The 22,756-nt window shown below is 37.7% G+C and overlaps 3 protein-coding genes across 5 annotated transcripts; 1 reads left to right on the top strand and 2 right to left on the bottom strand.

Annotated features, from left to right (window-relative positions):
• Positions 1-944: 944 nt before the first annotated feature.
• On the top strand, positions 945-4,535 carry LOC111213408 (probable LRR receptor-like serine/threonine-protein kinase At3g47570). Of its 2 annotated transcripts, XM_048767479.1 has the most exons (3): positions 948-1,463; positions 2,022-3,866; positions 3,966-4,535. In XM_048767479.1, exons 1-3 carry the CDS (start codon positions 1,205-1,207, stop codon positions 4,325-4,327), a joined length of 2,466 nt encoding a protein of 821 aa, XP_048623436.1. In that variant the 5' UTR covers positions 948-1,204; the 3' UTR covers positions 4,328-4,535. The 2 variants fall into 2 exon arrangements, with proteins under 2 accessions (XP_022570880.1, XP_048623436.1); XM_022715159.2 differs by having other exon boundaries at positions 945-3,866.
• A 249-nt stretch (positions 4,536-4,784) lies between these two features.
• Positions 4,785-6,001, bottom strand: LOC111205533 (GTP-binding protein SAR1B). The gene is made up of 3 exons (XM_022701528.2): positions 5,789-6,001; positions 5,570-5,701; positions 4,785-5,317 (listed from the first exon to the last, which is right to left on the bottom strand). The coding sequence occupies exons 1-3, from the start codon at positions 5,915-5,917 to the stop codon at positions 4,991-4,993; spliced, it is 588 nt and encodes a 195-aa protein (XP_022557249.1). The 5' UTR covers positions 5,918-6,001; the 3' UTR covers positions 4,785-4,990.
• A 13,468-nt stretch (positions 6,002-19,469) lies between these two features.
• LOC106391579 (calreticulin-1) lies at positions 19,470-22,404 on the bottom strand. 2 transcript variants are annotated; one of them, XM_013832261.3, is made up of 12 exons: positions 22,172-22,404; positions 21,700-21,807; positions 21,173-21,624; positions 21,001-21,105; positions 20,827-20,913; positions 20,682-20,739; positions 20,422-20,489; positions 20,233-20,328; positions 20,085-20,132; positions 19,948-19,980; positions 19,755-19,865; positions 19,470-19,655 (listed from the first exon to the last, which is right to left on the bottom strand). In XM_013832261.3, the coding sequence occupies exons 1-12, from the start codon at positions 22,263-22,265 to the stop codon at positions 19,644-19,646; spliced, it is 1,272 nt and encodes a 423-aa protein (XP_013687715.1). In that variant the 5' UTR covers positions 22,266-22,404; the 3' UTR covers positions 19,470-19,643. The 2 variants fall into 2 exon arrangements, with proteins under 2 accessions (XP_013687715.1, XP_022557248.1); XM_022701527.2 differs by lacking the exon at positions 21,001-21,105.
• Positions 22,405-22,756: the final 352 nt, after the last annotated feature.

Below are 22,756 nucleotides of genomic sequence, written 5' to 3'. Positions count from 1 at the left end.
CTCAAGATAGATGTTAAAAAAATGACATAAGACCATCTCCAGTGGTTTACTCTATTTTAGACTAGTTTCACTTTAAAATAGTATAATTCTAAAATAGAGTTGAGTTTCTCTCCAATAGTTTACTCTATATTTGACTTTAAAAAGGAATATTTTAAATATATTTTTTCTATTTTATAACTAATATTTTTTACTTACAAAATTTACAAATAGACTCTTTATATTTTATTTTCCACAAAGTTTTCATAAATTATATATTTTTATCAACATTTATTATATTAAAACTGACGGTACATTTTGTTAATAACATAATATATTTTAACGTAAACATCTACATTAGTATATTTTTCCCACAAGTGATCAATTAACGAATTTCAAAGTGTTAAATGAATTTATTTTTGTTTTTTTCTAAATCAAATATTATCATTATTTCGTGTCTGAATCTTTGGAGGTGTAACTTCTCTTCCCACTTTAATTGGTGTGCTAAAATCACTTTCATCCTCATATCATGTTGTATAGAATTATACATGTAGTCCATATGCATTGGTCACCAATACATTTTAGTTACATACATGCATCAAAAAATATTTAGTTTGTGACTTGAATTTAACGCAAGATCCAGATGTTCGTGAATATTTTCAAAAGGAACGCACACGAATTTTACAAACAAAAAAAGACGTGGTGAACAAGATGAACACGAAGCTACTCTTTTATTTACCTCATTTGGACAATATTTTAACAATTTTGTTCGATCCAGAAGCATTGTACAAAAAAATTTTACTTTATAATAGAGTAAGAAATAGAATTACTCCAAATATAGAGTAAAAATAGAGCTGCATTATTTTAGAGTGGATTATTTTAGAGTGGAGGATATAGATTAGGATTGGAGATGGTTTTACTAGTATAGAATATAGACTAGAGTTGAAATATCGTAAGTAGTAACATACTGACATGTATTAACTCCGTTGACTCATTGACTTGGATGGGCTTGAGTCTAGAAGACAAGAATCCATGTCATTCTAAAAAAGTATCGCACCTGTGGTTGGTGAGCCAATTTATTATCACCACGATGTGAATTGAAAGTTCGAACTGCTTCGTCTCGTACAAAGCTAGTTTCCTACAAAATACAAAATTCTTATAAGCATCAAAATATCTATTAACCAAGTTTTAAAAAAAAAAAAAAAAAAAAACAAACAAACTGAGAATCATGAAACTGTTTCTTTTGCTTTCTTTTATTGCTCTTGCGCTACTCGAAGCATATGGTTTTACCGCTGAAACTGATATGCAAGCGTTGCTGGTATTTAAGTCTCAAATTTCTGAAGAGAAAAGGGCTGTCTTGTCCTCATGGAATCGCTCATCCCACTTGTGCAACTGGAAGGGGGTTACATGTGGCCGCAGACACAAGAGAGTTACTCATCTCAACCTGGAAAACTTGTCATTAGACGGAGTGATATCACCATCAATTGGTAATCTCTCGTTTCTCATATCGCTTGATCTCAATAGTAATTCTTTTGGTGGTACTATTCCTCAAGAGGTGGGAAACTTGTTTAGACTTGAATACTTGGATATGGGAATAAATTCTCTGAGAGAACGGGTTCCAAACAGTTTGTACAACTGCTCTAGATTGTCGAGTCTTCGTCTAGACTATAATCATCTTGGAGGGAGTGTTTCTTCAGAGATAGGGTCACTGACAAAGCTCGTCCATCTTAATCTTTTTAGAAACAATCTGAGCGGAAAACTCCCCGCGTCTCTAGGAAACTTGACATCACTAAACCAACTTACATTATCATACAACAAACTTGAAGGAGAGATTCCTGGTGATTTAGCTAAGTTGACACGAATAGGGGATCTTCAACTAGTATCTAACAATTTCTCAGGTGTTTTCCCTCCAGCTATCTACAATTTGTCCTCACTCAATTATTTAGGCCTAGCTTATAATAACTTCTTGGGTCGGTTGAGACCTGATTTTGGTATCCTTCTACCAAATCTTATAACGTGTAACCTGGGAAGGAATTATCTAACAGGAGTCATTCCAACAACAATTACCAATATCTCGACTCTTCAAAGATTGGGAATGAACGAGAACAGTCTGACAGGGAGTATTCCTTCCACTTTTGGAGAAATACCAAATTTGAAATGGTTATTACTTAGTTTCAATTCTTTGGGGAATTACTTTTCTAGGGACTTTGAATTCCTCACTTCTTTGACTAACTGCACCCAGCTAGAGAAACTAGCGGTTGGTTGGAATAGGCTCGGGGGTGACTTCCCTGTTGACATTTCTAATCTGTCCTCCAACCTCATAGCTTTGGAAGTCGGAGGAAACCTCATCTCCGGAAGCATTCCTCACGACATTGGGAATCTCATAAGCCTACAAACTCTAACGTTCGATCAGAACATGTTGTCTGGACCACTCCCTACCTCTCTCGGGAAGCTTTTAAACCTGAGGGTTGTAAGCCTATCATCAAACAGATTATCAGGAGAGGTGCCGTCTTTTATAAGCAACTTCACTATGCTGGAAACACTCGACTTGGCTAACAACAGTTTCCAAGGCATGGTTCCTCCAAGTCTCGGAAAATGCAGCAATTTGCTACATCTTCGTATCGATTCTAATCAGTTGGAGGGGGGAATCCCTCGGGAGATTACGCAAATCCAGCGGCTTATTCTCCTTGACATGTCTGGTAACTCTTTGTTTGGCTCTCTACCGGAAGATATTGGAAAGCTAGAAAAACTTATTACACTGGCTGTTGCGGATAATAAGTTATCAGGGAAACTCCCACAAAGCATTGGAAAGTGTCTCACAATGGAATATCTTTATCTGGAAGGAAACAGTTTTGATGGAGATGTTCCTGATATGAAAAGGTTGGTAGGTCTTGAAGAAGTTGATTTGTCAAAGAATAATCTCTCTGGAAGTATACCTGAATATCTTGCAAACTTTTCCAAGTTGCAGTATCTCAATTTGTCCTTTAACAAATTCAATGGAAAGGTGCCTATATTTCAGAATACTAGTATGGTTTCTGTATTTGGAAACAAAGATCTGTGCGGAGGGGACAAGGAGTTTCAGCTAACTCCATGCCTCACGCAAGAACCATTGGAGGAGGCAAAGCGTTCCTCTCATCTAAAGAAAATTGCGGCTGGAGTTGGCGTGGGAGTAGCGTTTATTTTGCTGATGTTGTTCGTAGCTTTGATTTGGTTCAGAAAAAGAAAGAAGAATAAGCAGACCAGTGATCCAACTTCTTCTTCTGCCGCCTTGGAAGTCTTCCATGAGAAGATAAGCTACGGAGATCTTCGGAACGCAACGAATGGCTTCTCTGAAAGCAATATGGTTGGGTCAGGCAGTTTCGGTACAGTGTTCAAGGCGTTTCTCCCCCAGGCGGGGGAGAACGACGTCGTTGCGGTGAAAGTACTAAACATGCAGAGGCGGGGAGCGATGAAGAGTTTTATGGCGGAATGTGCGTCTCTGAAAGACATAAGGCATCGTAATCTTGTGAAACTGTTGACGGCTTGTTCGAGTATTGATTTCCAAGGAAACGAATTCAGAGCTCTCGTATACGAGTTCATGCCGAATGGAAGCATGGATATGTGGCTGCACCCAGAGGATGTTAAAGAGCCCTCAAGAGCCTTGACACTTCTTGAGAGGCTCAACATTGCTGTAGACGTTGCTTCTGCTCTAGACTATCTGCATGTTCATTGCCACGAACCTATAGCTCATTGTGATCTCAAGCCAAGCAACATCCTTCTAGATGATGATTTGACTGCCCATGTTAGCGACTTTGGTCTGGCTCGTCTTCTCATCAAGTTCGACCAGGAGTCTTTCTTCAGTCAGTTAACTTCAGCTGGCGTTAGAGGGACAGTAGGTTATGCTGCACCAGGTAAAACTATCACGCATCTGCGAATTCTTTTAATAAAGGAAAGAAAATTAGTTTATTTTTTTTATCAATCCAGTTTTGTTTCTGTTAATTATGGTGCAGAATATGGGATGGGAGCACAGCCATCAGTACATGGTGATGTGTATAGCTTTGGGGTTCTCCTTTTGGAAATGTTCACTGGAAAAAGACCTTCGGATGAGTTGTTTGGAGGAGACTTTACTCTAATTAGCTACACCAAATCCGCGTTGCCGGAAAGGGTTTTGGACATTGCAGACAAATCGATTCTTGACAGCGGTCTCAGGGTTGGCTTTCCTGTTGCTGAGTGCTTGGCATTGGTTTTGAACGTTGGACTTATGTGTGGGGAAGAATCCCCAATGAACCGTTTGGCAACGAGTGAAGCCGCAAAGGAGTTAGTCTCAATCAGAGAGAGGTTCTTTAAAGCTACAAGAACAGTCAGACGCTGAAGTGTGTATGACTTTCTCTACAAACTTTACCATCCACTTAAAAGGGGCTTACTCTGAAGTCTATATAATATCATCTTTCAAAATTTCTGTTTTTTTAATTTTTTTTTACTCTATATTGTTAATGAATGCTTGTGCTATTTTAAGACAACATAGCTGCCTTTAGTTCCGTTCTCGGATTATGAATCAATTAAGCACACACTAAAGCATATGCCTTTTCGTCCATAAAATAGCAAGACCACACCTAAAAGTGACCAACTTCTCAAAATGTCCCATTATATTATGTTTACCCAAAAGCATCCTATTGTGTTATACACTCTTTAACTCTAGCTTGTATCTCTACATCCAAAATATTTGCTCACTCATTCCTCTTTGTAAAAACCACAAATTATTTACCTAATAAACTCTTGAGCTTTCTGCAAATGGTCAAACAAAATGCATGGCCGGCCCTGATCAATAATAGTTCATGCAAAAAGATATACTGTTGAATAAAAGACAAGCAGTTGACACAGATGTGGACTGGGACATGAACAAGGAAGCAAGCCACCAAAGGATGTGTGACACCCTCAATTCATAAAAAATGCTTTTAGCTCGGAAAAAGACAAATTTGTTGTTCATAAGTTTGGTTTATATGAAAAAAAGACTGACATGACGATAATGATGTCTTCAGTTGATGTACTGAGAGAGCCATTTGAATCCCTCGCCATATCCCATTTTCCGGACAATGCTGCACATGAAAACCTCGAGCGGGCGAACACCAGAATCTCCTCCAGCTGTCGTCACTTTCCCCTTACCGGTGGTGAAGTTGGTGAGACCCAAGTGATACCTAAGCTCGTCCTCCGAGGCTGCGTAAGGGATATCAATCTTGTTTCCGAGTATCAGAAACGGGACAGTTGCAAGGGCTTCATCCGACAAAAGAGCGTCTAGCTCTTTCTTTGACTCCGAAAATCTCTCCTTGTCGTAAGCATCCACTAGGTAGACAACTGCATCAACCTTTCAGACCGAACAAGAACGAGTTTTCTATCAGCAAAGAGAATAATACCATGTTTCGATTGATATGCTAATATGAACAATTTTAAATACTAACATGTTAATACACGCAAACCATACTTTTAGCTTGGTCTACATAACTCGTAGCAATTGTGTAATTGGATTGTAATGAAATAAAGAAATATCCATCTAAGGTTCTGCTATAATGCCAACTACAATCATTAAGGATCTAGTATCATTGAGAGTGGATGTAACCTTGGCGTAGTAATCTTTCCAAACTCTACGAGCAATCTGATGGCCACCCAAATCAAAAGCCTTGAACTTGATTTTGCCAATGCTAAGTTCCTCGGACGTTGGATGTTGAGTTGGCTGGTGCTGAACCAATCTCTGTAACAAATCACACATCACCAAATCTCAATCAATCTACCAGAAATAAAGGGAATCGAAGTAGACAAGGATGGAGAAAAGACAAACCTCGTCTTTGAGCATGTGAAGTAGCGTGGTCTTCCCAGCATTGTCGAGTCCGAGAAACAAGATCTTCGCTTCTTTCTGCCATAGCCCTAACGACGCCAAGATTCCGTAGAACCAATCGAACAAAAACATGATCTCCTTATTCTTCCTCACAGAAGAAACTGAAAAAAAGAAGTCAGATCTTCTCTGGATTCGAAAGACAAATGTGAAAGTATGCCCAGAATATTAAAGCAGACGTGGCCGATGATTGAGGTGGCTTTTCCACGTGGCTGATTATGATTGGAAGGCTTTATTATGGATGCCAACGTGTACATCAGATCTAAAGAACGACCGGCATCTATTTCAATATGAACAGTTTTTTTTTTTTTTTTTTCTTGTCAACCCATTTGAATCTTATTCCATGTGAACCTTTGGATTACAATAGCTTAGTAGCTTTGCCAGGATATTACATAATTTTGATTTCTTATCATAGCATTTTTTTTGCAAGCTGATCAACAACACATACAAGTTCCTAGGAGAGTAATGAAATGTAGAATTTTGGTAGGATGCAAATGTCTTGATGTCCCTGCATTATGGAGTCCGCCTCATTAATGTTTTCCTTGTGATTGTGTCTCTCCTCTGCGACATCATCCATGTTGGATGGCTTTAATGAAAATTGCGAAAATAAATGACTTGGACCTGTGTGTTTAACAGCCCAAAAAACATTAATAATGAACACAAAGGGACTTGTCCCCCATCGGTGGGAACAAGAGGAAGAGAGCTGTTTATATATGGTCACTTGATATCATGTGTTAAACAGCTTGGAGAGAGAGAGGAAGGCTTCCCACGCACGCGCCGCCGCCGTCGTCGGGCTCGGCTCGGAAGTGCTAGAAAGCAACTCGCTTAAAATCGTTTATGTCATTCCGGTTTACCAGCGTCTACAATCTTAACTCAAAATCGCTTTATGTTTAAAGCTCTAATCGGGTTGAAAAAACGATTAATAAAAACGGGTTTTGGAACCGTGTTTGCGATTTGCTTTCTAGCACTTCCGCGAAACGTTTGTTCTTATCTTATAACCGGGTTTGCGATTTGCTTTCAAGCACTTCCGCGAAATGTTTCTATGTTCTTTTGAAAACGAGTTTGCGATTTGCTTTATAGCCCTTCCGCGAAACGTTTCTTATTTGTTTCATACCGCTTTGCGGATTGCTTTCTAGCATTATCGCGAAACGTTTTTGATACATTATCAAAATGTTATTTACATGAATCGTTTCTACAACCGCTTTCTTAAGCGAGTTTGTGAAACATTCTAAGTCTATACAAAACGATTTCTGCGAACGCTTTTAAGCGAGTTTGCAAAACGTTTTTCTCGAGACTTATATCGATATGATTTGGTTCAAACACCAAAAATGAAAATTGACTTTAGACTATTATATTTGCTTAAAAATAATATGTTATTTGTTGATTGGAGTACTAATCCGTCTTCATGTTTTCTCTACAGAAAAATGACGAACAATAACAACACCCCCATTGATGTCACAACAACTCCACTCAATGTTGCAGCCACTGATGCAACTGTGACAACCGTTGGAAACATCACAGCGTCAACCGCTGCAGCAACAACAAGCACTATCCTCCCTGCGGGAAATGCTGCTGATGAAACCACTCGTCGGAGTCTATTCGGTGCTGGTCATTATCAGACGGGTTCAGTTTCAGCAACTGCAAGTGGTCCGGTGGCAGTTCAAACTCCTCCGGCTGTCCCTAGTGTGTTCACTCAAGGACTGATGCCAGACAAGTTTGATGGCAAAGGCTTCAAAACGTGGCAAAAGAAGATGATGTTCTTCCTGACAACGATGAAGCTGGACAAGTTCATCCAGGAGGACAAGCCCCTTATTCCTTACGGGATTGATGATGTTCACAGTCTCGCAACTGTTGACATATGGGTGCATTCCGACTTCATCTGCAAAGGTTACATTTTTGGTCGTCTCATTGACCCATTGTACTGTGTCTACTGTGAGATCCCCACGGCGAAAGAACTATGGAGATCACTGGACAAGAAGTACAGAGGTGAGGACGCTGGCTGCCAGAAGTATGTGGTCTCAAAATTCCACGACTTCAAAATGGTGGATTCAAAACCCATCATGGATCAGGTGGAAGCGCTTCAGCTCATTTGCCATGAAATCGCTGCTGAAGTAATGTCCATCTGCGAGACATTCACAACTCTCAGCTTCATTGAAAAGCTTCCTCCAAGCTATGCGGATTTCAAGAACTACTTGAAGCACAAGAAGAAGGAGATGGGGCTCGAGGAGCTCATCATGAGGCTTCAGATGGAATCCAGAAACCGAACTGCTGACAAGGTCACTGCTAAGGAGCACAGTGTCAACATGGCTGAGCACAAAGGCAAAGGAAATGCACACACTAATTCTCCTGCCAAGCCTTCCAAAACTGCTGCAGCCTTGAAGGCTTCTGGAAAAAACTTCAAGAACAAAGGTATTGAGATCAATGCGAATGTGGAGAACGTCAAGGGGAAATGTCACTACTGCCACAAAGTGGGGCACAAGACTATTGAGTGTCGTAAAAAGATCAAGGATGAGAAGGCTCAGGCAAATATCACTGAAGAGGATCTCGTTGCTGTGGTGACTGAAGCCAACATGGTTGAAAGCAACAAACCCTAAGGAATGGTGGTATGACACGGGTGCAACCACCCACATTTGCACCGATAGGGCGATGTTCAGCACCCATCAGAAAAGCAAAACTCAGGAGAAGCTCAGGATGGGGAACACTGCAGTCTCCAAGATTGAAGAACACGACAATGTGATTTTGAAGATGACATATGAACGTGAGGTCAATCTGACGAATGTGAAGCATGTGCCTGACAAGAGGAAGAACCTGGTCTCGGGAACCTTGCTCAGCAAGAACGGATTCGCTACAATTTTTGAGGCAGACAAGCTCGTGATTAGGAAGAATGAGATGTATTTGGGAAAGGGGTATGTTAAGGGTGGACTTGTCAAGTTGAATGTAATGACAGTCTCTCCGAAAGTTGTTGCTCCAAAAGCTTCAATGAATAAGAAAGAGCCAGTTGCTTATTTGGTTGAGTCTTTTAATATATGGCATGAAAGATTAGGCAATGTAAATTACAAGTATATACAAAGATTAATGAATTTAAATCTAATTCCTAAATGCAAAACAAGTAAGCAAAAATGTGAAATATGCGTACAGGCTAAGCTCACAAAAACGTGTTGAAAGAACTAACAAACCTCTAGATTTATTTCACACAGACTTATGTGATTTAAAATACATACAAACTAGAGGTGGAAAAAAGTACTTTGTGACCTTCATAGATGACTGCACAAAATATTGTTATGTATACTTGTTACATAGCAAAGATGAAACCTTAGAAAATTTTAAAGAATTTAAACTCGAGGTCGAAAATCAGCTTAAAACAACTATTAAAGTAGTTAGAAGCGACAGAGGAGGCGAGTATGATGGTCCGTTCAATGCATTCTGTAAAGAACATGGAATAATCCATCAAACTACAGCTCCTTATTCACCAAAATCCAATTGAGTTGCTGAACGAAAAATCGAACTCTAAAATAGATGATGAATGCAATGTTGCAGGAATCTGGGTTACCCCAGAACATGTGGGGGGAAGCGTTGCTTACCACTAATTATATCCTCAACAAAATTCCACACAAAGTAACTGGCAAAACTCCATATGAATTATGAAAAGGTAATTTACCTTCGTATAAATACCTCAAAGTGTGGGGGTGCTTGGCAAAAGTTGCGGTACCGCCACCAAAGAAGGCCACTATTGGACCTAAAACAGTGGATTGCATCTTCATCGGATATGCACATAACAGTAATGCTTATCGATTTCTGGTACACAAATCTGCAATATCAGACATTCATGAAAATACAGTCATGGAATCAAGAAATGCATCTTTCTTCGAAAATATTTTTCTATATAAGGAAAAACTAGGTTCAAAACGTACTCGAGAAGAAAGAGACAATGACAAGAACTCAGAAACTGAGACAAACATCGAGATTTCTATAAATGATATTTCAGAAAATGAATAAAAAGATGAACCTCGAAGGAGCAAAAGAGCTCGAAAGGAAAAATCTTTTGGTGAAGATTTTCTAATGGCATTTTTAGTAGAAAATGTTCCGAAAACTTTGGCAGAAGCCATGGCTTCACCATAAGCTCCATTTTGGAATGAAGCTGTCAGAAGTGAATTTGATTCTATCATGCAAAATTATACATGGTACATAACGGACTTACCACCTGGCTGCAAAGCATTAGGGAATAAATGGATAATGACATGAAAACCTGGTGGAAAATACAAATCTAGGCTTGTAGTTCAAGGATTCCGACAAAAGGAAGGTTTTGACTATTTTGATACATATTCTCCAGTAACGAGAATAACATCAATAAGACTGATGATAGCAATCGCAGCCTTAAGAGATCTAGAAATCTATCAAATGGATGTAAAAACCGTTTTTCTAAATGGTGATTTAGAAGAGGAAATTTACATCAAACAACCTGAAGGTTTTGTCGTTCTCGGACAGAAAGACAAAGTATGCCGACTTGTAAAGTCACTTTATGGGCTTAAACAAGCTCCTAAACAATGACACAAAAAATTTGACAATACAATGATGTCAAATGGTTTCAAAATTAATGAATGTGATAAATGCATATACTACAAAACAACCAAACATGCGTATATTTTGCTATATCTATATGTAGATGATATGCTCATTATTGGAAGCAATAAAGACATTATCAATCAAACAAAGAACATGCTCAAAGGGACATTTGAGATGAAAGACTTGGGATTAGCAGATGTAATTCTCGGGGTTAAAGTCAAAAGAAATTCAAACGGAATTACCTTAACCCAATCTCATTTTGCTCAAACAATATTAGAGAGATTTAAAAACTACTCTAAAAGTACGGCAAAAACTCCGTTAGATCCCCAAATGCACTTGACAAAGAATTCAGGTGAAGCGGTTTCACAAAACGAGTATGCACGTGTGATCGGAAGTCTCATGTACTTGACTAATTGTACGAGACCAGATCTAGCGCATGCAGCAAACATACTTAGTCGATATACAAGTAATCCAGGTCATACACACTAGAAAGCTATAACGAGAGTACTTAATTACTTGTGCTACACCAAAGATTTTGGGCTTCACTATGGTAAAGAACCAGCAGTTTTAGAAGGATACAGTGATGCTAACTGGATATCAGATTCTAAAAACTCAAAATCCACAAGTGGATATGTCTTTACACTAGGAGGAGCAGCAATATCATGAAAATCTACCAAACAAACAGTGTTAGCCAGATCAACCATGAAATCTGAGTTCATAGCCTTAGACAAAGCAGCAGAAGAAGCTGAACGGCTTAGAAATTTTTTGGAAGATATTCCTATGTGGGAGAAACATGTGCCAGCTATACGCATACATTGTGATAGTCAATCAGCTATAGCTCAGGCTCAGAGTAATCTCTACAATGGTAAATTTCGTCACATCAGAAGACGACATAAAACCATTAGACAACTAATCTCAACTGGTGTAATCACAATAGACTACATCAAATCGGCTGATAACCTAGCGGATCCATTTACAAAAGGTTTGTCACGAGATGTTGTTGCTAAATCATCAAAAGGAATGGGTTTAAAGCCTATAACAAATGAGGATGCTTAACTGCAACCCTACCTATCATGACTGGAGATCCCAAGACGTAGGTTCAAAGGGAAAACAAAATCAAACTGAATCTAACCAAAGCACTTGAGACAAAGTAGTCTCTTCCCAGCTCCTAAGATGATAAAAGTGCTAACAAATGTGAGAAGGATAAACATAAGCTTTTAATGATTCCATAGTTTCCAAAGCGGAGTATTACTCAATACTTTTCATGGTCAATCACCTAATGAGTGTGAAATGGGGCAGTTTCTAGGAGAATGAATGCAAGGCTATATTCTCTAAGTTCACTCATGAAAACCAAGAATAATTCAGGGCCACAATGAACACAATAGAGAACTAAGCTCTACAAGAAAATGAAACTGCGTTATGCATGTTCTCTCGGTCTACATAAAACACCGGTTGCTTCAAGACATCATGTTCACCTTCTGGTAAAGTAAACCCGACAGATATTAACTGTGAGTGGTTCAAGGCTTAAAAATGCCACCAACTCAAACACAGTGAATTTTCGCAAACACTCTCGATAAGTCTGTCTAGTCTAGTCAGGATTAGAATAAGTATAGTTTTTAGAGTCTATCGAGTCTGCATTTACTCTGCATATGTTTAGAAGAGTCATTTCTATTCATGTGGGGGATTGTTGGATCCATTAATAGCCATTAGGCTTTAATGAAAATTGTGAAAATAAATGACTTTGGCATGTGTGTTTAACAGCCCAAAAAATATCAATAATGAACACAAAGGGACTTGTCCCACATCGGTGGGAACAAGAGCAAGAGAGCTGTTTATATATGGTCACTTGATATCATGTATTAAACAGCTTAGAGAGAGAGGACGGCTCCCCACGCGCGCGCCGCCATCGCCATCCGGCCGGCTCGGCTCGGCTCGGCATGGGCTTAGGTCTTGGGTCTTGAGTCTTGGTGGAGGGCCTCCGGCCCAATAAGAATATTTTTTTTGGACCAAGTTAAGCTCAACGTTTTGCCATTTAATTACCAAAAAAATGACATGCATTTTATTTTAAACAACACGTAGTTCGTTTAAAAACAACACGCTGTCTCTCTTCTTTGACGATAAGTTTAAACGAGAAAAGATCTTGCGGAGGAAGTTTCGTAACGCCTCGCCTCCGAGATCCTCGCGAGATTTCCACCAACGTGCGCACGTGCTGCATCAGTTACGGAAAGTGGCTCGTCTTCTCCTCTTTATAAACTCGTCGCCTCCTTCATTTCTCTTTAAGTTTTTACGCAACAAAAAAATCACCAAATCCCTCAGCGTAAGTCTCGAGAGTGTTACTTAGAGTTTAAAGTTCGATAGGGCGATCACGAGTGAGGCGTGATTCGTCTGCCATGGTTGTATCCTGGAACTCTATATTCGTACGGTCTCGTCTCACTAACGGAGCGAATATTTTGAGTTAATGAAAGAGATCATATCTCGACTTCATGTCTGTTTGCGAATACGATTTCTTATCGTTCTTGTATTTGTTCTTACATTCGTCTATTTTCCTTAACATCGCTTTTATTTTATCGTTTATGTCATTCCGGTTTACCGGCGTCTACAATCCAAACCTCTTATCAGACCACATCGCCATTGCTTCCGCAACCAAAGGTAAATGAGTAGTATCTTTTGCAGCGGTTCCTTGAAGTCTTGGAGTGCCTTCTTTACTAAACAAGGACCACCCTATACCGATTTTATCTGTAGGAGACTTCCATGAAGCATCCACAATGCAGTAAAGCTCTACATATTGTAGGAGGGATCTCTGCAATGTTGGTTGGTATAGAAGAGGCTATCCCATGCATTGGATTCATATCCATTGTCGTCGCCTCTTGCCAAATGTTTAAATCCCTGATCGCGCAATTAATCGTGTGAATGATATTCTCGTTTGTTCTCAAACTCAACTTTGTCCACGATTTCCAAATCCTCCAACCAAGAAACAAAGGAAACATAGACCGAGAGCTCCCGTGTGTTGCATCTAAAACACTTCTAAGCAGATTAATAATAGCAGAGCTGTTCTGGTCTAGCTCAATTTCTGCACCCTGCAATGCAAGCGACCATATTTCTCGTGCAACACGACACTGAATGAGCATATGATCAATATTTTCATCATAATCTCCACGGACTTTACATGTCGGTTCCAACTTGCATCCTCTTTGATTCAAATTGTATGCCACTGGAAGGCATTACTTCCACCAAAACATCTTAATCTTCGGTGGAATGTTTAATCTCCATATTTTCTTAATGCTTTCAAAGTCGAGACTTCTCCTAGTGGATCTAACAGTCGAGTCACTTTGTAGTTTGTACCTCTTCAGCAAAGAAAAGAGAAGTCTTGTGTGTTACTTCAGTCCATAGTTGTGGCCGTGGGGTGGGAGGCAATATGAACAATTTTGATAGTACTTTTTGGAAAATTTGCTAATATAGAACATAAAAGCTAATTTTTGTCTATTTTATTATTTTACAGTAATTAAAATACTATAAATAAATGCTTTTATTTTTAAAATACAAAAGGTACGAATAGATATTTTTAATTCTTACAAGAAGACTAGCTAATTCACTTCAAAACACCTCTCTCGTTTATTTAAAGTAGTACACATCTGCTTCATCAGTGTTTTTACTAATGAATATAATATATCAATACTTAAGTACTTCCAAGCTTTTCTAACTCTTTCATATTCAACGTAAGATTAAGAAAATAGTAGATCATAGTGAATCATCAACTTAGCTACCATATGCTTAAAAGCAACATGATCATAGTTTTGTGCTTGTAATCTAGCATCAACTGTGACGATCATGTTGTGGACATTACTAATATATAATGTTTTTGGCACCATTGTGCATATGCTTTCTAACTTGTTTTCATTGTTTTATCGAGTTATTCCAGTTTTTTTAGAGTCATTTCAGGTCTGGAGTAAACTAAAAAGTTGAAGGAAGAGAGGAGCAAGAATTGGAGTTTTTCCCGCAGAACAATCATGCGGAGCAGTCTGACGGTTGATCCCACTAGGAACAGCCCGACGATTGTTCCCGACAATTATGGAAGTTTCCATATCTTTCAAAGATTTGCCCTAATCATTTTTTCCCTCTTCTGAAGTCGATGGCGCCTCCATATAAAAAAGCCATCCCTATCTTTATTTTCTTTTTACGCTAGTTTTGCAAGAAGACTAAGACTCATATTATTGGATTTGCTATTGTAAGGGAGACGGATCCTCTTCTTAACCGAGAAGATCATTTTGAACCCTATTGACTTCTCTTTGGAATTATATGCAGTATCATTCAGTTATTATGTCTTGTTCATCTTGTTGGATGGCTGAGTAGTCGGCTAGCTTGTCTAGGGTTCTAGGGTGTTGATCGCAAAAGCTAAATATAAATAAGCGACCATATTGTGTCTTTGTTCATCTGTGTTCTTAGTGCTAGCTATAACCTGATCACTTATTGCTAGATCTTAGGTTGAATCGGCTCATTAACCGTGCAGTTGATTGCTTGATATTGAGTGAATGAGCCGCGCATCTCTAGTCAGCGAAATTAGATAATAGAGTGCTCGGTGAACCTATCGGACTTGATCTCTATTGCTTGTAGTCGATCCTTGATCCAAACGAGAGTTTAGGTGTCAAGGTCGAACCGCAAAGGGAACAACACCACAACAGTGGGCTGTTCTACTTGAGTGATCCGTGTTCTAGATTGTGCTACATTGTGTTTGAATAAATGTTTGTGTAGCATCAACACCCGATGAGAAACCCTAGATTGACTTCTCTTTAATATTGAATTTACTCTTTACAATCATTTACTTTACTTGCACGTTACTATCTAATTCAAACTCCACTTTTAGTTTTAGCTAAGTTGAAAACTCATAAGAATAAAATGTAGATTGTTCCTCTGGATTGAATCTTAAATACTACAATTACCACTGTTAACTTGACAGTATGAAATGTTCAGTTTTAACGTATCAATTACCATTCCATGGAACCTGACTCCATATATCATAATGCCTTCTCAAACACCATGTTTCATGCATGTTAGAGTTCCATGCATACTCAAGCTTTCAATGTTTTACATATTCATATTGTTTTAAATCGCTCAAATCAAAAATTAGTTCCTTCTACAATTTGCGGTTGGAAACAGTTGCATGTAGATCAATAACTTTTAAAAATAACAAATTAAATATAATATTTAAATATTATTATAAATATATATGTATATATGTGATATTTTGTAATTGATATCACTAACCACTATTATCATTTATATTTATTAGAATTTTAAACGAAAATAGCCTCAAAATTCTTTAATCACTATATATATAAATCTTACAAGTTACAATACATGTTTTAAATCGAATATTAATCTCTATAAAAACTATTTTTCTATAAAATTATAACTTTTGCATAAACATACAAACTAAAAAAATTGTGTAATTGTTATTGTTAATAATATTAACTTAGTACTGTTAATTTATTATCAAATGATGCTAATAAATGCTCAACTACTCATAAGTATCTCATAAATGCACTCGTTTCTAAGCGATGCGCCAGCCGAATGAATCGCTTAATAATTTGCAACCATCCGCATCTGCAAAGTGTATCAGCTTCTTTATGCATGTTTCTTGCTTTCCATACCATTAGAAATGTTAAATGGCTGAATTTGAGTTCTTCCATAAATCCTAAGGAGCTCCCTGATCTTTCAACTGCAACTAATTTCAAGGAACTGAATCTTAGGTGTTGCTCAATTTTGCGCAATGTCCCATCATCTATTGGTAATTCAAAAGACCTCAAGAGTTTGTATCTCGACAACTGCTTAAGTCTTATCCGGCTCCCATATTTCAGTGCTATTAATCTCCAGGTTTTGGATCTTAACTCGTGCTCAAAAATTAGTGGAGCTTCCTTCTTTTATTAGAAACGTTACTAATCTGTGACTATGGGATCTTAGTTTTTGTTTTTGGTCAAGCTTGGTGGAGCTCCCCTTTTATAATGGGAATGCTATTAATGTCCGAAGATTTTACCGAATTACTATGGAGATACATTCCCCTATTGGAATTAAGTTGGTCAAGTCTAGTGGAGTTGTTAGCAAAAAAAAAAAAAAAAAAAGTCTTGTGGAGTTCCTATCTTCTATATGTAATACTAGGGTCGGCCCGGGCAACGCTCGGATTTTTTGTTTAAATTTAATTTTGATTATATATTTAGTATGTTTATTTTAATATATAAATTCTATAATCTATTATAAAAAATATATAAGAAGCTATAGACAAATATAATATAATTATAAATTATTCAATATTTTTCTTTTATGCTATTCAAAAATTTTTGTACACATTTTTTGTTATTGAAAATTATATATAAGATGAAGAGAAGAATGAACAAAAATTAATTAAATTTTAGTTATAGTGTTTAATTGGTTGAATTGTTTACATGTTTCAATTTACTTAGAACTATTTATAACTTTGTTTCTAGTTAGTCTCTAAGTAATTCAATGGACTCTCTCATTTGAATTTAAAACTCTATATTTTAAGCTTTTTTTTCTTAAATCAGATGTTTAAAAATTGTAATATTTTCTTGTTTAAAAAACTTACAACTATATATGATAGTTATCTTTTGTATAGAGAGATATATGAAGTAATGAGAAGAGAGTGATATACATGTATATTCCATATCTTTAAAAACAATCATGAAAACATAATCGTTTTAATTTGGATCTAGGAAGATTGGGTTTTCTAAGATGTCAATTATATGGGTTTGTCAATCGTGGGGGATTTCAATTTTGTCTTGATAGCTTATGTTGTTGGATTTGGGTTCTTTTTTATTTTCTTACGTTCCAGTGGTTTGATTAGTAACTTATTTGTCAAGTAATCTTTGGATCTCTAACTAATTTTACTGCAATGAATTGCTCCGTAATACAATATTTAATAAGGTATATGTGAAGAGGCTTTTAAGTTAAACTTGAAAAGCAACACATGGAACATTTGGATAAGGAGAGTAATTATTGTAACGCAAAAACGTGAACGAAAGCTTAGGAAATCAAGAGTCACGTAGAAGAGGAAATAGGCAGCCTGAACATGGCAGGCGGAGTACGGCGGGGTAGTTCAACATCTGTAATGGTAGATGGCATCATCTTCCTTTTGACATTCCTCCTTAGAGTAACAACAATTTAATATGGTCAACGATTCAAATAATAACCAATATATAAACTGACATTCGATTGACACTCGTTTTACCAGATAATCTGTTGTAGTCTCTCATGTTTTTCTCATAGCCAACTTTGCACTTTTCAGCCTTAGCACCATAAAGTGTTTTCCTCTGCATTATTGTGAAATGAAAGTATTAGATTTAGAGCATTGTCTCCCACAGATTTTCTTAACCTGTTTTTGCGTCCATCTTTACGGTGCTTCCTCTATCAATTATGTTAGTGTGCCTTTCAAGATCAAGAGGCTAAGTTATAAAAGACCTTCAAAGTGAAAGGAGCCATTCACAGCAAGCAGCAGTATATTTGTTCCATAGGATGTTCCTTTTCGAAAGTTTCACAGAAATATTTCCTAAGGATCACAAAAAGTCCAGCACACAAAAGAATTAGGGTAGAAACTTTAATGGAAAAAAAAACAATAACAGACAAAAGATCTACTCTTCTAACCTTCAGTAAATTTCACAGTAGCCAAATGAAAAGTCTTTTGACAGCCAAAATGTTTAATCCTTTGAAACTACTGAACACATGAAAGTTAAGAATCAGTAGGCAATGATTAAATGAAAACGAAGAAGGCATTTGTTTGGCCGTTTGGTTTAGTTTGGATCATTTGCAAACTCTTTGCTACGTCTTGCTCACTTCGTGGGCTTCTTAGTCACATAAACTATCACCAAAACGATCGATAGCCAACATCAAAAGGAACTCTATAAATTAGTCAAGTACAAATTAAAATCATAAACATACAAAGAGAAATCTAGGAGGATGGTATAAAATGTAAACAATTGTTCGGCTCAGTAATAAAACAACAACATGAGACCAACAAATATCACCCAAAACAGAACGCAAGCACATAGTAAAGAGGAATTAAAAATATAATCATGTAGAAAATCTATGGTCGAAAACTACATTGATGAAGATCGTAACAAACATAATAAACAAAAAAATCAACATCTAAATCATCACCGATACACAAAAACTTAGGAATAAAAAAAATTGATAATCTATACATGAGCAAACGTAAATCAAGTTAACAAACAAAACCAAAAGTGAAATCATTTCCCAGAAACCAAAATCAAAATCACGGTTATCAAAAGCTAATGCTTGAGAGGATAGTATTGATTGAAATCCACAGGATATTACATGCCTTTTTATAGTCAAAGATTCTGAGAAAAGAAGTAAAGGGGTTTGCATTCAATGATACCGTGTGCGGAGTGGTAAACTTGTTAATTATCCCGTCAAAGGTGACGATTAGATTCAGACTAACAACGTTACGTTTTCAGATTTTTTTACCGGTTTGAGATTTTTTTTTGAGACGGCGGAGTCTCAAAGAGGAGACCTTGTCTACAGATTACAGAATGTCTAAATTCGAGCCCAATTCAAGCATTTAAATAATTAAAACACAAAACCACATTTGAAACCCATTTAAAACTCTCTCAGAATATAAATGAACGTAGAGTTAATGAAACGCATAGTTTTGTTATAGGAGGACACGTGTCGGCTTCTCAAAGCTCGACTTTATGACGTGGACGCTGAATTGGCTTCAACAGGAGGGAGTAAACCCTATTTTATATGTAAAGATACTAATATGTATTAGATTTTAGGGGTTTGGATTTTGTAACTGCTCTAAGCTTAGGCAGTTAGGCTTTGAGTCTAGCCAGATGCGACTCATTCGAGTTCCCTTCTTCTATTGGGAATAACTACTAATATTCAGAGATTTGATCTCGCGAGTTGTAAAATGCTCAACTATTGCGGAGGTTCCCTTTGTTTTGGGAATGTCACCAATCCCGATCTCAATGGTTGCTCAAGAGTGGATCTATTGTTGATCCTAATAAGGAATGTGCAGATGGGGGATAGTAGAGAGTATGAGAAAGTCAGGAATTTATCAAGTCTAAAACAAGCTGCCACGCTCACCATTTCATCATATTTTTTTGGTAGCTAAAAAAAGTTCTAACATCCCAAACAAACTAGCGCTAAAATAATTCTTTAAAAAGAAAATCAAACACGACTCTGAAAACTTGTTGGATCCTTCTTCTGCTCAGAGCTCGTCCTGTAAGTACAATCATAATCACCAAGTAAGTCAGTCACACAGCGTCAGCTAAAATCTAAATAAACACTGCTGTATATATTCTTGGTTGTGGACACATACATGGGCGGCATCATCCTTGTCTGAGGAGGTTTCTTCCTTGGTTTCCTCAGTTTTTGAATCAGTGTCGGATTCATCTCCTTCATGGTCATCGTCCTCTTGTTCATCCTCAGCCTGCACAAATAAGAGAATTTGTATCATAACACTTAATGTTAGATATAAAGAGAAATCATTGTGAAACCCGAGAGATTCTTACATCAGAATCAGCAGTGGGAGCATCCTTTGATTCCTGGTAAAAAAAATAAACATACAACAAGTTGGTGATAACTCTCATGTTTATTATGATATATTTATTTGGAACTAGAGAAGACAATTTGGGTGGAGAAAGTTTACCTCTTCCTCTCTCTTCTTCTCAGCTTCGTCGAATGCTGCTTTCTCAGCCTGTAACACCAAATTGGATTTAGCTCTATGAGATCATCAACCACACAAACAAAACCTCCTTTTACGGAAAGAAACACAAAAGAGTTAAGGATTAACATACATCCTTGAGCTTTCCCCAGGTTTCCTCAGCCAACTGCTTAGCGTACTCCGGGTCATCGCAGACCAAGACATTGTCGAACAATGATCCAGATTTCACCTAAATAATTACGGATGTGTTTAGTCACTAACATATACGATCACTAAAGACAAAATATATATATTTTCTTTGTGATAAGCTATTTGCTATTACCTGCCACAACTCCACTCCAACATACTTCAATTTGGGGAAGACGTAGAGTTCTGGGTCATCCTTGAAGTCTGCATGAAATTGAGATGCTAAGACTTATATGTATCTTCAGTTGAATATAAAATATGGATGCCTCAATGACTCAAGTTCGTGTAAGATTGTAATTCATTAAAAGAATTGAACAAGGATCTCAAAGCCATGGAATTACAAATAAATTTTATTGCATAACATCGTGATTATAAACGGTTGCAGAAGAATATTACCAGGGTTGTCAATCATTGGAGCCTTCCATTTTCCCTTGTAGTTAGGGTTCTTAATTTTCTACAGAACAATATCACAACGGTGAGAAGAGAGAGCATCGTTTATATACAATCTCAAATACAATGTTCGATTGCAAAATCAATATACCTTGGGCTTCCATTCACCGTTGTACTCGGGGTTGGGAATGGTAGGGGCAGTCCACTCACCATCTTCTTCATCATCCCAGTCCTCAGGCTAAAAAAAAAACATACAATCCAGAATCAAAACGAGAAAATGATCTAGACTAGTTATACACTTCAAATGCTAGAAAAACATTCAAACCTTCTTTGCATCAGCGTCTGGGATCTCCTTTGGGATGTCATCGTATCCAGCTGGCTTTGTGTCTTCAGGATCAGGAATGTACTCTTTGTCATCCCAATCCTCAGGCTGTAAAATAGAGACTCAGTTTAATGAGAACCTGTATCACACACATAGAAGAGAGATATTACTATACCTTCTTGGCGCTAGGATCCTTAATCTTCTTAGCTGGGAGGAGATCCCAGTCAGAGTAGAGGCTACCAGTTTGCTTCTCAACGTTATCAATAAGAATACTGTAAGTAGCATCCGGGCGGAGGATGAATGTGTAGACATGTGTGAGCTGATCAGTCTCACATGGAACCTCCTTCTTGATCAGATGGTTTGTTCCATTGTAGGTAAGGATAGCATGCACTTTCTTAGTGTCGTAGCCACAGATATCAGGACCAAACATGATGCTGTAAGGAGTGTCTCCACCGAATTTCTTCTGGTCAACATCACCACTGAGAAGCTTCATGTATCCACCACCACAGTCAAGCTTCTGCTCGTGCTTGACAGAGAATTGGAAGACAAGGGTCTTGTCCTTGTTGCTGAACTCAGGGAACTCAGCTGATATGGCGTAGAATCTGTAGTCCTCGCTAGTCTGGATACCTGCAAGAGAGTGATCAACGCTTAACATGAGGTTATGAACATGAAGAGATCCAATGAATCAACAATCAACAATACCTTTGTCGTTAGCGTCACCAGACCAGTTGCCAGCAGTGTGGCTCCATTCCCCAGCAGTGTTGTCATCTTTCTTCCAGTCAGATTTCACCCATCTCTTCTCCCATCCATCTTTACAAACAGAGATACAACAAAAAGATTTAGAGAGCAGCTTCAAGTAATCATCAGTCTAAATCTTAAGACATATACGATTAGCTGATCATATCGAATATATATATAAGCATTCATATTAGTTTCAAGAACGTAAGCAACCACAAACTACTATCCGAAATCGTATTCCTAGATCAACGATCATAATCTCGAAATCAAAGGATCAACGTAAAAATTCATAGATCTACCACAAACATTTCGAAAAAGCTCGATCGATTCAACACGTAATGAGCTAAACTGGATCAACGTGAAACCATCTGATCGAAACGAATAGTGGTAGCGATCGCAAAAACATCGATTGAAGATCAAAATAACAGTAGACTACCTTCGAATTTTTCCTCGAAGATAACACTAGCAGACGCGATCGCGACGAGGCCGAAAAGAATCAGAGAGATGAAGTTGGGGTTTAGTTTCGCCATCGCTGAAAACTCAGATCGCACCTTCCTCGAAAACAGTAAGATGCTACAAGCCTACAAGAAGATGCTCTATATACCCAGAGAGAAGCCGCAAGTGAAGTAGCGCTCTCGTGGCTTACTGACGTTGCAAATTTCGAGACGTTCACCAATGAATGAATTACACGTCATATCTAGTTGTCATTGGTAGGACGTGGCTCCAGTTCATTGGACAAAACTACGAATTTGGAGTCGATTTAATCGTACAGAGTTTACACGTGGAAAAATGTAAGTACACGGTGCATCTCGTGTGATTTAGTGTTATTGTTAACCGTCAGATCTAAAGGAGGTTTCAATAACAGTGTACTCCGTTGGATTTTGGTAGATGCTATTGTAACCGTCAGATTCGACCTAATTTTATCCAAAAATCTTTTGTACAAGTAGTTTTTGCAATTTTCTATTTCTGTCCTATACAAAATAGACCTCTACAAAATTTATTAATACTAATTGCCAAAGAA

The sequence above is a fragment of the Brassica napus genome, chromosome C9, assembly GCF_020379485.1.
Source record: "Brassica napus cultivar Da-Ae chromosome C9, Da-Ae, whole genome shotgun sequence".
Classification (NCBI taxonomy): domain Eukaryota; kingdom Viridiplantae; phylum Streptophyta; class Magnoliopsida; order Brassicales; family Brassicaceae; genus Brassica; species Brassica napus.
This window is presented reverse-complemented; position numbering and strand designations above follow the sequence as displayed.